This window comes from Phoca vitulina, unplaced genomic scaffold (assembly GCF_004348235.1).
Source record: "Phoca vitulina isolate PV1807 unplaced genomic scaffold, GSC_HSeal_1.0 scaffold81, whole genome shotgun sequence".
NCBI classification, from domain to species: domain Eukaryota; kingdom Metazoa; phylum Chordata; class Mammalia; order Carnivora; family Phocidae; genus Phoca; species Phoca vitulina.
Genome location: NW_022589784.1, coordinates 252,376 through 268,999, shown reverse-complemented (window position 1 = coordinate 268,999; position 16,624 = coordinate 252,376). Strand labels below are relative to the sequence as shown.

At 63.8% G+C, this 16,624-nt stretch overlaps 1 protein-coding gene across 3 annotated transcripts; it reads left to right on the top strand.

The window, feature by feature from the left end:
• The first annotated feature begins 2,596 nt into the window (after positions 1-2,596).
• POLRMT (RNA polymerase mitochondrial) lies at positions 2,597-15,579 on the top strand. 3 transcript variants are annotated; one of them, XM_032394881.1, is made up of 21 exons: positions 2,597-2,700; positions 3,233-3,331; positions 5,553-6,163; positions 8,455-8,585; positions 8,704-8,896; positions 9,833-9,982; positions 10,174-10,338; positions 10,418-10,588; positions 10,787-11,011; positions 11,170-11,958; positions 12,350-12,472; positions 12,741-12,863; positions 13,110-13,289; positions 13,496-13,582; positions 13,665-13,778; positions 13,856-13,908; positions 14,034-14,132; positions 14,858-14,930; positions 15,114-15,205; positions 15,297-15,367; positions 15,450-15,579. In XM_032394881.1, the coding sequence occupies exons 1-21, from the start codon at positions 2,613-2,615 to the stop codon at positions 15,497-15,499; spliced, it is 3,687 nt and encodes a 1,228-aa protein (XP_032250772.1). In that variant the 5' UTR covers positions 2,597-2,612; the 3' UTR covers positions 15,500-15,579. The 3 variants fall into 3 exon arrangements, with proteins under 3 accessions (XP_032250772.1, XP_032250773.1, XP_032250771.1); XM_032394882.1 differs by having other exon boundaries at positions 9,830-9,982; positions 10,427-10,588; XM_032394880.1 differs by having other exon boundaries at positions 9,830-9,982.
• Positions 15,580-16,624: the final 1,045 nt, after the last annotated feature.

Sequence of the window (16,624 nt, the reverse complement as noted above, 5' to 3'; positions counted from 1 at the left end):
TGTCCCCACAGCGCCCTAGAATAGCTTTTTCCGCTCGTCACAAACCCAGGGTAGTCTCTGATCAGCTGAATAACAGCCCCCGAAGATATGTCCACATTCTCATCTCAGGAACCTATGAATTTTACCTTATTTGGAGGCTTGGCAGATACAATGAAATTCAGATCATCGGATGAGGAAACCATCCTAGTAGGCCCCAAGTACTGTTGCAAGTGTCCTTATAAGAGAGAAACACAGGGAGATTTGACACGGACACAGAGGAGACCACGTGACCACGGAGGTGGAGACCGGACGGGGTGCAGCCACACGCCAAGGGATGCCTGGAGCCCCCAGAAGCTGGAGGCGGCAGGAACGACCCTCCGCCTGGAACTTCCAGTGGGAGTGCAGCCCTACAAGCCCTTGATTTCAGCCCGCGGATACCGACACTGGGTGTCTGTTGGGTTGGTCTCCAGAAATGTAAGAATACATTTCTGTTGTTGGAGGCGCGAGGTGTGTGGCAATTCATTTATTTTTTTTAAGATTTATTTATTTATTTTTAGAGAGAGCGAGTGAGCAGGGGGAGGAGAGAGAGAATCTCAAGCAGACTCCCCGCTGAGCGTGGAGCCCCAACGCGGGGCTCGGCCCACGACCCTGAGATCAGGACCTGAGCGGAAACCGACTGTGCCACCCAGGCGCCCTGGTTTGTGGCAGTTGACTCCAGGCAATCCCTAGAATCCGGTATCCTCGCCTTCCATCTAGAGATCCTTGCCTTTCTCGACATGGGCACAACTCACAAGGTTCGTGTGAACGTCTCAGGGCAAGAATCGGACAAAACATTTTGGGTGAGAACCCAACTTAAGCAAACAGTTTCTGAAACACGGGTGTCGCCCAAACTCCAACCTCTGATGCTGTGTTTCCCATTTAATCACACCTCTGTCCACCAGTCTGGTGTGTTATTCCCATTTTTCTTGCTTACGTTTTACAAGGAAACTTGATCTCACCATCAGGAGTGGAAAACCAGAGCCACACACTGACATGATGACAATAAGCCATAACAGGAAACGCTGCGAGGAGAGAGCCGCGTGACAGATCCTCAGACAGACAGCAGTGCAGCCAGAGAGCTGAGGTTGGAATCAGATACAGGCGGGCATGGAGTGAGACCTTCTGTGTGTTCGAGCAGAAGCAGAAAGAATAACTTTCTCACTGCTAAGTTCCTGGAATCCGGCTCTTGGGGAAATGATGGTTGAGGGCATCTACTCCCAAGGAAAGGAAGAGGGAACGGAGGCACAAAGAACTCCAAAGTGTTGCCTTCCATCCCAGGTTCCTGGCTCTGCCAGACTACAGGGGTTTGAGGGGGTGTCTCTAGGTCTTGAGAGACCAGGTCCAACTGATTCAGCCCCCCAGGGCCAGGAAGGCACTCCCAGGTGTGAGTCAGATCTGAGGTCGAGGCCCCCAGGGCAGCTTGGAGTGGGCTGGGGCAGGTTTGAGAGGACGCTGCAGTCTGTTGAAAACATTCCCAGCCGGTGGAATCATAATGCACAGGCCCGCGTGGGCAGCTGCGTCTGGAATGTGCTGTCAAGAAGCCTCCAGGCCCAGGAGGCTGGCCTTTCCAGAGCACAGGTCCAGCTTCCACTCTGGGCTAATGGGGTAACCAAGTTGGAGTATCTGAGGGCAGGTGGCAGCTTGAGCCCAGGCCCCTAAGGCCCGCTGTGGTCTGGCCCAAGAGCCCCTCTAGCTTTGTCTCTGCTTCCTCTCCCTAACTCCAGCTCTGCTCAAGTTCCTCCAGCTATCCACACTTGACTCTGCCGCAGGGCCTTTGCACTTGCTGTGAACGCTGCCTGGAACACAGTTACTCCTGATATTCTTCTTCTCGTCCTTCCCATGCCAGCAGATGCGCCCCTCCCCCGGCCTCGGTTTCCCCAGTGCCTTCCAGGTCTGACTCTAACGCCGGAGTGGGGTCACCCTGAAGGCCAGGCAGGGCTGGGAACCTCCAGGCTCTGGGGATTATCTCATTCTATTCGTCATCCAATCAATTCAGTAGGTTCGTGTGCTCTAGGCGCCCGCTCTGCTCCTGTCCTTGGGAGCTTGAGAGCTGACTACTGGGGAAACTGAGCCCGGAGGGCGTGGCCGAGGGAGATGTCCCGGAAAGGCGACGGCCCAGCTGCCCCTGGTTTGGGGGCACGGCGGTCTCCCTAATGTTGGGGATCGACATCTCCCGACCTCGGCTTCCTCCGCGATACATAGCTCCCGCCCCAAAGTCAACGTTGGAGCGGTGAAAATCGCAGACAGGAATCGCTAAATTGCAGAACGTCGTCCTAATTATTTGGCGACCATTCCTTTAAGAAAAAAACAAACTTGGCTTCCTCGTCCTCCCAAAGAGGGCTCAGAGTCAAGCGGGTTACCCAAGCAACGGCTCTGTCCCGCCCCTCCTTGACAGAGGGAAGAACCAATTAGAGGGCTCCTTCGGCGCATGCCTCCGAGCCTCCGGGGCCCCGCTGCTCTCTGGGAATTGTGGTTCCGGTGGCCTCCTCCCGCCGCGAGGTCCCTTCGAAGCCGCCGTAGGCTGCGGAACTACAACTCCCGGCAGGTGCGGGCGGCGCAGGCGCAGTGCGGGCTGCGCGGCTGGCGCGAGCGGCATGTCGGCGCTGCGCTGGGGCCACGGCGCGTCCGGTCTCCGGAGGGCCCTCTGGCCGGCGGGCCGGCTCGGCCCCCTGGCGGAGGAAGGTAACGCGGGGGAGGCCCGGGGTAGACGCCGCGGCCGCTGCCCCCTCTCCCCGCGGCCGTGACCTTCGTCTTCTAGGCCGTCAGATCCAGCCACCCCCTACCTTTGCCCCTTGCCCTATGGGGTTCTGGTTTTGGGGAACCCACTGACTGGACCCCGCTTTCACTCGCCCTTGGGCCAGTCTCCGGACGGCGATCGGCAGAGCACTTTGACGTTGGAGTCCTGGTTTCTTTTGGAGTCCCCTGAACCCTTATTTGAGATTTAGGGCCCTTGACCTTTGAACTCACTACACCTTTAGTTCGAGTAACCCGTTATCTTCGGTCCCACAGCCAAATTTTCCTTGCTCTGAGGTCCCCTTCACCTTTGACCTCTTGGTTTCTTTCCAGTGTGAGGCCCGTGACCACTGACGGTTTCCACTGAGCGTAGAGCTCTTTTGCCCCCGGATCCTGCTGTTTCCGCTCATTTGAGGACCTCCCACCCCCCTGGGCGGCGGGCCTCCTTCTGCCTCCCGCAGCCTCCCTTTGTCACCCACAGGGGCTCTCAGTGGCGTCTGGGGCCGCAGAAGGAGCTCCTCTGCCAACCCTTGTGAGCAAGACCGCCGGAAGGACTGGGGCCACGCAGAGCTGCTGGAGGGTGAGTCCAGACCCCTGGGGCTTGGCGCCTGAAGTCCTCTCCCCACTGCCCCCTGCGGGATGTCGTGCTGTAGAACAGGGTAACTGACATGGCCCCGTGAGGATGATGACAGGAGGCTGTTGGTGTGTCCCCCTTCCCCAAACCCGGCAGGCGCTCCTGCTTTCCACGTGAGACAGTTGAGGCTGGAGGGGCTGGGCCAGGGCTGCATGCAGCTGCTCATGCAGAGCCAGGATTCCAGCCCTGAACTGACCCATGTGCCTGGGCTTGGGCACCTGAAGGGGCCCAGGAGGGGTCCTCCCATCTTCATAACCGGGGAAGGACAGCTCAGGCCTAGCACCTCCAGAGGGAGGTGGGGGCATGTGTCTTCCAGACCATGTCCAGCACGTCCCGCTTCCCCTCCAGCACCCAGGGGTGAGGTGGGGTAGCCTCTAAAAAGGAGAACTTTATTTCAGGAAATTCCAAACATACAGAAGCGAAGTACCACCATCCTCAACAGCAGCCTTTCCTTTCTTACCCACCACGTAATTATTTTAAAGGAAAGCACAGATACTATTATCATTCAACTGAAAGAAGGTTCTGGAAGTCTGAATCGCATTATGTCACTCTCCAGTCTCCAACTGTTTCCTCTCGCATAGAATAGACAACCCCCCCCCCCCCCCCCCCCCCCCCCCGCCGGCCCCAGCTGAGGACACAGATCCCTGTGGCCTTTGCCTGCCTTTTCAGCCAGAAGGAGCTGTGGCCGCCAGGTCAGCTCTGATGTTGCCACCTCTGGGAGAAAAACCTGTGCCCACAGCCCTGCTCCAGGGTATGGTCTTTGACGTGTGTATTCCAAAACACGTGTCCTGGGTGTTGGCGCACTCCAGGGACCAAGGTCACCCTGTCTTTCCCCTTTATTTCAGCAAATCTTTGCTGAGCCCCTGCTGTGCGAGGCCAGCTCTCCTGTCAGCTGAAGTCCAGTGGGAGGGGCGCGGGCAGGTACAGTCGGTCTGCAGTCGTATTTGCAAAGTTTACTCGTGACCCTGAAGTCAGTACTCGGGTACTCTAGTAGTTACTTGTAGACACACGCAGGGGGCAGACATTTGAGTGGTTGGACATGCCCACCCCCAGCTGGTGTTGAACCAGGTGACACACTGTTCTCTTGTTTCATGCATACTGTAAACAAGTGTCCTTTCCGAGGTATGTTTAGTGCCACGCTGTTGTTTTTAATTTAAATCTGAATTTGTTTTTTAGAGGGAGAGCGTGGGAATGGCGGGGAGGGGCGGGGAAGAGGGAGAGAGAGGATCTCAAGCAGACTCCGTGCTGAGCACAGAGCCCTACAACACGGGCGGGGCTCGATCTCATGACCCTGAGATCATGACCTGAGCTGAAATCAAGAGTTGGACTCTAAACTGAGCCACCCAGGCACCCAGTTTTTTGCATTTTTGTGCTTTTGTTGGTGATTTTGCTGTTAAAATGGCCCCCAAGCGTGGTGGTGCTTTCTAGTGTTCTAAGCCCAAGAAGGCTGTGAGGTGCCTTTTGGAGAAAATCTGTGGTTGTGCAGGAGCGAGTTACAGTGTTGTTGGTTGTGGGTTCAGTGTTAATCAATCAACATGTATGTGAAATAAGGCATTTCAAGCAGAAAGACAGAACAAGGTCATGTGTTGATCTGCTGGGGACCCCCATGATCTGTAAAGTCATCGTGGTGCAAGGCTAGCCACAGAACCACGGCTCCGCAGAAAACTCAGGGTCACCTTGTGCCCATACCCATACCCATCAGGAACAGTGTGTGCAAAGGCCCTGAGGCCATTGTGGCTGCCCGGAGTGATCAATGTGGGGGAGAGTGGGAGGTGGTGAGGGCAGGGGGCATCCAGGCACCTGGATAGATTTTGAAGGCAGGCACGCCCCTGAGGGTGTACTGACAGACTGGATGTGGAGGGAGAGAGGCCTGGACGACCCTGGGGTTTCCGGCTGAGCGCCTGCAAGGACAGCACTGCCAGTGACAGACGTGGAGGAGCAGGTTTTGGAGGGACACCAGGAGCTTGTTGGGGAAGTTGAGTTCGAGAGGCTCAGGGGGTGCTGAGCAGGTGGGTAGGGTGTGTGTGCCTGAAAATCGGGGGACACGAGGGAGTTGTCATCAAATACATAAAGCTGAAGGCTCAAGAGCTGGTGAGACCAGCCCAGGAGGGGCTGCGGAGATTGGGGCTTGGAGACCCCCCGACATCCTTGCCCTTTGCCCCCACAGTGCTTGAGGCGCGGGTGCGGCAGCTGCAGGCCGAGTCTGTGTCGGAGGTAACGGTGAAGAGGGTCGGCATGGCCCGACGACTGCCAGCATCTGGCGGCTTCCAGCCACCCGGGAAGGCCCAGACGGCGCCTGAGGACGCTGCCACTGAGCTCAGTGGCCGCTGGGCCCAGAAACTGGACAAGGAGAAGTTTGCGATGGAGAAGCGCAAACAGCGGCTGGAGGTGAAGCTGCAGGTGCGAGCCCGGCAGCTGGCTTGTGAGCACAGGCTGCGGGTGGTGCCCCGCCTGCTGGACGCCCAGCTGGCCAGCTGCCTGCAGCACTGGGAGCACGGGGCCCCCCGGGGCCACTGGGAAGAGCAGCTGACGCAGCTGCTGCAGGAGGCCCCGCGGAAGCCGAGCCCCGCGGCCGAGCCGGCCCCCAAGGCTGAGAGCGCCTCCGTGCGGCGGGAGATCCAGCAGCAGAGGCTGCTGGCCTTCTTTGAGTGCTGCCTGCTCACGGGCCACCTGCCTCTCGCCCACCACGTGCTGGTCACCTTCCACAGCCGGTCCCGGCAGCAGCGGCGGCTCACGCTGGCCATGTACAACACCATCATGCTCGGCTGGGCTCGCAAGGTGAGCGGCGGCCCCGGGACGGGGGGCGGCGGCCCGGCGGGAGTCAAGGCCCGAGTGGCGCTTAGGCGCCAGCCCTGGTCTTGCTGCTTGTTACCGTTTCAGCGATTCTCTCGGGCTTGTCAAGCGTAAATTACATGTGTTCCTCAGTGGAAATTTTGCAGACAACCAAGAAAGAAGGAAGAAATCCTGCTAAAGTTTTAGCGTTTCTCCTTCTGACTGCTTGGCTGGGGTTTCTTACCTTCTGGCGTCCCCCCTTACTCGACACCGTGACTTCGATGCTTTAGTTTCCTGAGGTGTAGGTTTTTTGTCACGATCCTTCTTTCTTAAACACAGGTGTTCGTGGCCGCGAACTTCCCTCTGGGCTCTGCTTTAGCTGCATCCCGTGTCTTTCCAAGTTTTCTTAATTTCCCTTGCGGTGTCGCCTTTTCTGATTGTTCAGGACAGTGTTACGTACGTGTGCTTGTGAGGGGCCAACTGCCCTGCCTCCTCGCTCCCTGCACCTGCAGCCCTATTTCAGGGCCAGCAGGAACCGCGCAGGCCTGCGAAGGAGAGGGTTGTGTGAAGACCTAGGTGTGGGCACAGGAGGGTGGGCTCGTGGTGGAGACCGTGCTGCACCTCCCGCACGGGCTGGGCGACAGGCCCAGGAGCCACCGTCTCTTGTACGTCTGCGTTGGACTGTGACGTGACGTGACGTGACACAGAGATGCCCCATGTGCACGGGTGGCTGTCACAGGCAGTTTCTTGTCTGCACTCATCCCTGAGAGGTGTGCTAGATTTAGGGAGTTAGTGAAGACAGAAGGGCCCTGTTCTCCCATCCAAGGTCACAAGGCCTCCAGGTCCCCCAGCAAAGATCCCTGTTACAGCGGGACATTCCCGCCAGGAGCCCGCGTGTGAGCTTCCCGCGGTCCCTGCGGCAGATGACAGACATCGGGCGGCTTCAAGTGCTAGGGATTTACTTCCTTTCAGTCCCAGATCCAAGTGTGGCGGGGCCGCGCCCACTCTGGAGGCTCTGGGGGGGTCCTTCCTGCCTCTCCCAGCTCACGGGGGTGCCTGCCATCCTTGGCCTGTGGCCGCGTCCCTCCAGCATCTGCCTCCGTGGTCACACGGACACCTTACCGATGAGACAGTCTCCTGCAGATGGCCTCATCTTGACTTGTTACGTCAGCAAAGATCCTGTTTCCCAGTAGAGCCCCTGTTCTGAGGGTCTGGGTACATGTGAATTTGGGGGTGTCACTAGTCAGCCCACTCCAGGCCCCGTTCTTCTGTATTGTGTACGGACTTCACGGCCATCACTGGCTTCACAAGTCATTGTTTCCGGGCGGCCCGCGTGTGTGATGGGGCTTGGCTGTCACCCAGACCCACGTTTGAGTCCTGTTTCTGCCATGTGCCCACTGTGTGGCCCGCACTGCTCATGCCTCTCTGAGCCTCGGTTTCCCCATCTGTAGAGCAGGGAATGCTGCTCGACTCTTGGGAAGACTGAGGGACCTAATTCAGGGCTTTGACCATCATCTGTGTTTAGGATAAGGGCAAGAGAACGTGTGAACTTTAGAAGTGCATGTTTTCGTGTTGCTGGCGTTACCAAGATTCTGTCCATGTGGGATGGATGTGCTCGTTCGAGACTGGCGCTGTCCAGTAGAACTTTGTGTGCACCAGCCGCGTGTGACCCCCTGTAGAGCTGAACATCCACGGAGCGACCTCGCGTGGCTGGTGACCACGAGGAGGGCAGCCCGTGCAGGGTCGTTGAGACTAGCCCCCCAGGGCCCTCTTGCCGGCACGGTGGTCCTTGCCGTGACAGCAGGCCTCAGATGAGGGCCGCAGGACCGCGGGTGGGGGAGCGCCGGAGCCCTGCTTTCTTGAGAGACTCTGCGGCAGCGCGCCTACACTGCGGCGCGTGTGAGGGAATCGGCCACTTCTCAGGCGTGAGCGGAGACGGGAAGGCGGCACCTGCTGGCCCGAGAGCCGCGGCGCCCGCGTGAGGCGGGGACGTGCTGAGCCCCAAGCAGGCGGACCAAGAGAGACCGGAAAGCCACCGGACGCAGAGCGGGTTCTCTGCCGATCCTGCCGGAGAGCCTCTTGGGGCGAGGCTGGACTCGTGCTAGCACGGCTCCCCTCGGGGCCCAGGCCCTCCCCCCGAGCCCGCCGCGGTGCCGCTGCATGTCGCGCTGCCCCCGGGGCGCACGGTCACGTCCTGGCCAGCGAGCCTTTCCCTGCCTGACTCGCTGGCCATAGAGAGAGGTCTCGAGGGGTGGGCCGGCCACCCCCAGGCCCTCACCCCAACTTTGTCTCCCCAGGGCTCCTTCAAAGAGCTGGTTTACGTGTTCTTCATGGTGAAGGATGCTGGCCTCACCCCAGACCTGTTGTCCTATGCGGCCGCCCTGCAGTGCATGGGACGGCTGGACCAGGATACCAACACCATCCAGAGGTGGGTGTGCCGCCTGGCCCTTGCTGGGGGCTGGACCCCCTCCCCCAGGCCCTTACGGCCACCTGGCGCTGAGACCCATCCCTTGGGTGGGTCTGCGCCCACCGTGTGCCCCCTGCAGGTGTCTGGACCAGATGGCCCGGGACGGGCTGAAGCTGCAGGGGCTGTTTACCAGCATGCCACTGTGCCAGGAGGAACAGGCCATGGTCCTGAGGGCTGTGCACAAGGCCCAGCCCGCCTTCAGCCTGCCGCCGCCGCCACGGCCCCCGCCCCAGATCAACACCTCACCGCTGCTCAGGGAGATCTACGCCAAGGTGAGCATGCCCTGACACCCACAGGCGGGGGCCGTGTTGTGTGGGGGACGAGCTGGGACCACCCTGCCCTTGTGGGGTCTCCCAGGCCTCGGCCCTTCCTTTTCTTTCTCTCATCGCCACCCGCCTCCTAGGGACGCCCTCCCTGCTCCTCAGAGGCCAGACAAGCCAGACTTGGCAAGTCTTGGCTCCCAGGGGGGCCCTGACCCTAAAGAAAGGTGCCACGGCTGGGCTGGTGTTGGTCTCCCACCTGGAGGAACAATTCCAGGCAGAGCTGACGGTCAGTGCCCTGAGCCCGGGCAGCCTAGAGCTAGCTGCAGGTGGGCAGAGGGGCTCCGTCCACTCTGGGGATCATGAGTCACTCTGCTCCATGTGGACCTGTTCGTGATTCTCCGTGTGTCGGGTTGGGCTGTTTAAAGTGATCTGTTTGGGCGCCTGGGTGGCTCAGTTGGTTAAGCAACTGCCTTCGGCTCAGGTCATGATCCTGGAGTCCCGGGATCGAGTCCCGCATCGGGCTCCCTGCTCGGCAGGGAGTCTGCTTCTCCCTCTGACCCTCCTCCCTCTCATGCTCTCTGTCTCTCATTCTCTCTCTCAAATAAATAAATAAAATCTTTAAAACAAAACAAAACAAAACAAAAAAAGTGATCTGTTTTCGGACGGGTCACACGTTCCCACAGTCCCAAGTTTAAAGAGAAAAGACACACGCAGGGACTTGAGCCGTGTCTCCCCAGGTGTCCCGGCCCCTGCCCAGTGAGGCCAGCTAGTGCTGGGCACTCGGACCAGCGTGGCTGTCACAGGCTGCTTTGCATCGTGTCCTGCCGGCCTCGTGGACGGGCGGTTTTCACGCGTGGCCCTGCTGGGGCCGGCAGTGGGGTGGGTTGTGGAAGGGCAGGGGGCCAGCGGCTCTGGGCTTCACTGCCCGCCTGTCCACACCAGCAGAGCGGCCCCGTGTCGTACCCGAAGCTGCACCTGCCCCTGCAGAAGCTGCAGAGCCTCTTCCAGCAGCAGCTGGGCGTGGAGATGGCCACCACCGTGGCCGTGGAATCCGTGGAGAAGGCCCGGGTGCTGACCAAGGAGGTCCTGCAGGCGGTGAGGAACGGGGCTGGATCACACCCCCGGTCTGGGGAAGGGGGGGGGTGGCGGGCAGCTGCCGCGGCCCCGTCATCTGCCTCCCCAGAGCCAGGGTAGGCCGTGTGCCCCCCTGGCACAGCAGGAAGGGTGCGAGGCGGCCCCGAGGGCCTGGAGGGCGTGGCGGTGACGCCTGCTCCCGTGCCCCGCAGCGGAACGCCCTGAAGCAGCTGCGTGCCGAGTGGGTGCAGGCGCTGAGCTTGGGGCTGCAGGAGCTGAAGGCCAGCGAGGCCCGCGCCGCCCGTGCCGGCCGCTCCACCATCTTCCCGTACCTGTGCGTGCTCACCGAGGAGGAGCTCGCCGAGCTGCTGCTGCAGGTGGGGCGTGGGGGCAGCGGGGGAGGGAGGGGGGCACGCGGGGGGGCAGGGGGCCCGGGGCTCACGGTGCCGCCCCCAGACCCTGCAGGTGCTGCCCCCGCAGGGAGAGTCGCTGCTCTCCCTGGCGCAGCAGCTGGGCCTGCGCGTCTTCAACCGGCACACGGTGCACAGGAGGCAGCTGAGCAGCCAGGTGCGGGCGCTCCAGCAGCGTTACCACCGCTACCTGCACCTGCTGGCCTCCGACACCCAGGTGAGGCCTGGGGTCAGGGGCCCTGCGGGCGGGGGGCGCGGGGGCGTTTCCAGGGGCAGAGACCCAGGCCTGGAGCGCAGCTGGCGTCGCCCCCAGGGCCCGCCACTTGGCGACTGGCTCCCGCCTTCGGGGTGGTGGGGGGTGGTCGGCTCTGGGCCCAGGCCCCCAGACCCCCCTGACCCACACTCCCACCCCCAGGTGGAGACGCCCCACCTGCCACGGCAGTACTGGGAGGCGCTGGGGGCGCCTGAGGCCCCCCACGAGCAGCCCTGGCCTTTGCCCGTGCTGGTGCAGCTGGGCAAGAAGCTTGCCGAGTTGCTGGTGGAGGCCGTGCGGATGCCCGGCAGCGTGGCCGCCCCGCAGGGCCCCCGCACGCTCATCCCCGTGCTCTACCACGTGTACTCCTTCCGCAGCTTCCGCCAGGTGGGCCGCTCCGGGAGGCCTCGGGCCCCTGAGAGATGAGGCTGGGGGCTCCGGGTGGTGTGGGGACCGCCGGGCCCCGGTGGGGTCCTCTGCCCACTGGCTGTGTGTCCTGTGGGGTGACCGGCCCCTGGAGCCATGTTTGCCTGCCCCACCCCCAGATCGGGATCCTGAAGCCACACCCCGCCTTCACGGAGCTGCTGGCGACGGCCGCGGAGCGCACGCTGACCTTCGACGCGGCCGAGGTTCCCATGCTGTGCCCGCCGCTGCCCTGGACGTCGCCGCACACGGGGGCCTTCCTGCTGAGCCCCACCAAGCTCATGCGCTCGCTGGAGGGCACCATGCAGCACCAGCGCCTGCTGGACAGCTGCCCGCCCGCCGAGCTGCACGGTGCCCTGGACGCCCTCACACAGCTGGGCAACTGCGCCTGGCGGGTCAACGGGCGCGTGCTGGACCTGGTCCTGGAGCTCTTCACCGCCAAGGGCTGCCCGCGCCTGGGGGTGCCGGCCCCGCCCTCCGAGGCACCCCGGCCGCCCGAGGGCCGCCTGCCGCCCGGCGCCTCGCCCGCCCACAAGGCCAAGGTGCGGCGGGAACTGGCCCGCTGCCTGAAGGTGGCGCGGGAGATGCACAGCCTGCGCTCGGACGCCCTGTACCGTCTCTCGCTGGCCCAGCACCTCCGGCACCGCGTCTTCTGGCTGCCTCACAACATGGACTTCCGCGGCCGCACCTACCCCTGCCCGCCCCACTTCAACCACCTGGGCAGCGACCTGGCGCGTGCCCTGCTGGAGTTTGCCCAGGGCCGTCCGCTTGGCCCCCACGGCCTTGACTGGCTCAAGATCCACCTGGTCAACCTCACTGGGCTCAAGAAACACGAGCCGCTGCAGGCCCGCCTGGTCTTCGCCAACGAGGTGATGGAAGACATCCTGGACTCTGCCGACCGGCCCATGACGGTAGGGGCGTGGAGGGCACCGGTGGTGCCCTGGTGCCTCGCCTGTCCGTCTCCCCCAGCCTGTGCCCTGCACTGGCTACCCGGGCCCCTCCCTCCCAGCCCCCCACCGTCTGACCCTGGGCACAGGCTCCTGGCCTCGTCCTCTCTGTCCCCTTTTCTCCACGGCTCTGCCACCTCCCAGTCCAGGCCAGCCCTTCTTCCAGACCCTTCCCCATCCCATGGCTGGGCCCGGGGCTCACGCGCAGGGCTTCTTGCACAGGGCTGCTCCCACGTCGCCCTGCCTGCCTATCGCTCCTGTTGCCCCTACCCACCCCGCCATCCCTGGGGGCGCTCTGTACCGGCCCCAGCCAGGCTGGCCTGAGCCCCACTCTGCCTCCACCCCCCCCCCCCAGGGCCGGAAGTGGTGGATGGAGGTGGATGAGCCCTGGCAGGCCCTGGCTTGCTGCATGGAGATTGCTCGGGCCGTGCGCGCCCCTGACCCTGCCGCTTACGTCTCTCACTTTCCAGTTCACCAGGTGAGCTGTTGGGGACCCCGGTGTGGGGTGTGCCTGGCCCTGGGGGGAGCTGGGCCGGACGTGGTGGGGGCACATAGTCCCTGCAGATCCCACCTTGAGTTGGGCCGGTGTGCCCGCGTGGGGACCAGCCCCAGTGGGTGCGGCCAACCTTGTGGTGTGATCTCGTACGGGCACGTTCCCTGACCTCAGCACTGGCGGTGTGAGCGGCGCACTGGGGAATCCTGGAGCAGTGGCTCGTTCTCCGGGTTCACTCTCCCGTCCTCCCCAGGACGGCTCCTGTAACGGCCTGCAGCACTATGCCGCCCTGGGCCGGGACAGTGTGGGGGCCGCCTCCGTCAACCTGCTGCCCTCTGACCTGCCACAGGACGTGTATAGTGGGGTGGCCGCACAGGTGGGCGCTGCGGTTCCCCCAACCCCCGTTCTCCTTCTCAGCCCACGCGGGGTCTCCATCCTGTGAACGCCTAGTTTTGCAGGTCCCGTGGGCTCTGTCCTCCGCGACGGGACCGGGCAGTCAGGGTGGGGTTCCTGGGGGAGGTGTCAGAAGAGGGAACTGGGGAGTCCTCATGGTGGGGCTGCGGGGCCGGGCGGGAGACAGAGGTTCTGCACACCTGCCCGCTGACCCCCAGCGCCTGCCCAGGTGGAGGTGTTCCGCAGGCAGGACGCCGAACGGGGCGCGCGGGTAGCCCAGGTGCTCGAGGGCTTCATCAGCCGCAAGGTGGTCAAGCAGACGGTGATGACTGTGGTGTATGGGGTCACCCGCTACGGGGGCCGCCTGCAGATCGAGAAGCGCCTGCGGGAGCTCAGCAACTTCCCCCAGGTGCACGGCGTCGTGTGCGCCGGGTTTCCCTGCGCCACGGGGGAGGGATGGCCCCCCGCCCGCGCCCCCTCCCCCGACCATCGGCTGCTGGGGGGCCCGTGAGGGACCCTGAGGAGGAAGGCGGTTCTGCTGCTCCTCCGGGTCGCTGGGCGGGGACGGGGAGGGGCGGCCGCCCTGGCTCTGACTGCCACCCTGTGCCGCTGCAGGAGTTCGTGTGGGAGGCCTCCCACTACCTGGTGCGCCAGGTGTTCAACAGCCTCCAGGAGATGTTCTCGGGCACCCGGGCCATCCAGGTGCGTCCCCTGTCCCCTCCCCAGGCCCAGCAGGCTGCCCCTGACCGGGCCCTGCCCTGAGCCCCGTGCCCTGCGTCCACAGCACTGGCTGACCGAGAGCGCCCGGCTCATCGCCCACACGGGCTCGGCCGTGGAGTGGGTCACACCCCTGGGCATCCCCATCATCCAACCCTACCACCAGGACTCCAAGGTGTTGGTACGTGCGGTCCCACCCCACCGCCCCCACACTGTGTCCTGGTGGGACTCCTGACCCTCCCCACCCCAACCCTGCAGATCAGCGGTGGGATCCAGAGCCTCACCTTCAGCCAGAGTGGGGACACCAGCCAGTGAGTGCCGGTGGGGGTGCTGGGCCAGGCGGGGGTCATGCCTGGGCTGAGGGAGGGCATATGGACCAGGGGCTGCCCCCAGGCCGGGCCAGGGTGGAGGCACCTGAGTCCTTCCCCCTCCCCAGGAAGCCTAACACACTGAAGCAGAAGAATGGTTTCCCCCCCAACTTCATCCACTCGCTGGACTCTTCGCATATGATGCTCACAGCTCTGCACTGTTACAGGTGGGCGGGGCGCACTCCACCCAGCTCTGTTCATCATCTCTTGCGTGCAGGCCCTGTTCAGGGTGTTGGGGATGCACAGGGGACCCAGAGAGTGGCAAAGGCGGGTTGGGAGGCCAGGTCGGACAGGGTCAGGGGGCTAGGGCAGAGGCTTACAGCAGGTGAGGACCCCAGCCATGTGGGTTGTTGGAGCTGCTGCCCAGAAAAGGACTATGCGAGCATGTGACGTGCAAAGGCCCTGAGGCAGTGAGGTGTGAGTGGTGGCGAAGCAGCTGGCTGGGCCGGGGAGGGAGGGGTGGTTGCTCTGAGTGAGAAGGGAGTGCCGGCAGCATACCCCGTGGCCAGTTCTGACAGAACTTGGGCGGGGGGCATAGGTGTCTGGGTTTCTGTTCTGAGCCCCTCAGGGGCCCCTAAGCATGGCAGTAGGGCATGGATAGTTCTGTTAGAAGCCAGGGTTCAGGGACATGTTCTGTCTGTGTCCCCCCACTGTGGGGCGCAGGAGGCCTATAGTGGGGGCGAGGGGAGCAATATCAGCTGTAGCAACTGGGGGCGGGGTGGGGGGAATGACATGGGACAAAGAGCTTTCTTCCTAAGAGAATTTTCCACCCATGTGCTGAGCATGACACACAGCGGCTGGGACACACGGGTGGGGGTTGGGAAGGAGCAGGAGGGGGGAGTGGACCACGAAGGGCAGCCCCCCTTCACGGGAGACCCTCCCCTGATGGCAGGAAAGGCCTGACCTTTGTCTCTGTGCACGACTGCTTCTGGACCCACGCGGCCGACGTGGAGGTCATGAACCAGGTGCTGCCACCCTGCGCCCACACCCGCCCCCCAGACGGCAGCAGGCACCCTTGATCCCGTGGCCCTTGCCTGTGGCTCCCGTCAGTTCAGGGTTGGGCAGGGGGTGGTGACCCTGCCTGACTTCGGAGGCCCAGTCCTGCCCCCCCCCCGGGCCTAGCTCCCCCTCCCCCCCCCCCCCCCCAGGTGTGCCGGGAGCAGTTTGTCCGCCTACATAGCCAGCCCATCCTGCACGACCTGTCCAGGTTCCTGGTGAAGCGATTCTGTTCCGGCACCAGGTGAAGTACCCCCCACCCCCACCCCCCCTGCGGCCAGGACCACCCCTCCCTGCTCGGCTCGGCCTCACCCCCACCCTGCCCTCGGCTTCAGGTCCCCCAAGCACTCCAAGAACGCGTGGATTGGCAAGCTGCAGGACACGCTGAAGTCCGTGCCGAAGACAGGTGGGAGTGGGGACCGCCTGCGTGGGCTCTGGGCGGGGGTCCTGCCGCGGGCCTGCTCCACGGTGTCTGCTCTGCTCCGCAGGGGCCTTCGACCTGGAGCAGGTGAAGCACTCCACTTACTTCTTCAGCTGACACAGCGGTCCCCAGCCAGGTCCCCAGCCAGGCGCGGCGGGCAGTGTGTACCGCAGCGTAAATAAAGCTTTGTTGCCACCCGTGGGAGCGAGCGTCTTCCGCCGGTCTCGGGGCGCCTGACCACCTGGGACCTAGCGCCAAGCAATCAGAGGCCTGCAGGCTGGACGCCAATGCTGTCGTTTATTGCGCGGAATGGGGGTGTGGGGGTTAGGGGCGTGGAGCGCGGTGGGGGCGCTGCTGCCTCGGCTCGTCAGTACATTCATCTCAACGGCGGCCCGGCCTCACCCCTCGCGCCCCGGCGCAGCCGGGACTGCCACCCCTGGGCGCCGGGCGCTGGAGGGGGCTGGGTGTGCCCGCTCCGGGGAGGTCACCACGGGACGCGCGTGGACGGGGGCCGGGCCGGTTATTGCGTGAGTGCGATGGGGGCAGCAGGAAGCCGGCGGGCCAAGTATTGCACTTAAAAAAAACAGAATCCTCATCGGACGGGCCACCTACGAGGGTGGGGGCGGGCAGGACTCCACAGCCATCTCCTTTCGGCCACGGGGCCGTCCCCGTCCCCGTTTCACAGTTGGGGGAACTGAGGCACCGAGGTGAAGGGAGCCCCCTCGCTCGCACGCACGCACGCAGGCGAGGCCGCCGCCGGGGGTGGGGGTGGGGGTGGGCGAGGACGATGTGGGTGGGCGCAGGGCGACGAGGGGCACGGCGGAGGCTCGGAGGGGACTGCCCCGCCGCCCCGGCCCGCCCGTCCGACTACAACTACCTAGGACTCCTCTATGGCTTCTGGGGCGGGCGGCCAGCGGCCGGGGCAGCGCGCAATGGCATGGCTTTGGTGTGGATGACGGCCCCGCCCCCGGCCCGCCCGGGCCCGCGGGGCGGCGTGGCGAAGGTCACAAGTTGGACGAGAGGCGCGAGCGCGCGGAGTCCAGCGGGTCGAGGCCGCCGGCGACGCCGGGCGAAGCCGAGTCCCTGCGGTCCGGGCTGGGCGCTGCGGCCCGGGCGGCGGGCGCGGGCCCCAAGCGCGGCGTGGAGCTGCTGGCCGGGCGCGCCGAGGCCGCGGGGCCCGGGCCGGGCGCGCCGTGGGGCAGCGAGGGCTGCGAGGCCGACAGCGGGCGCGAGGCGCGGCTC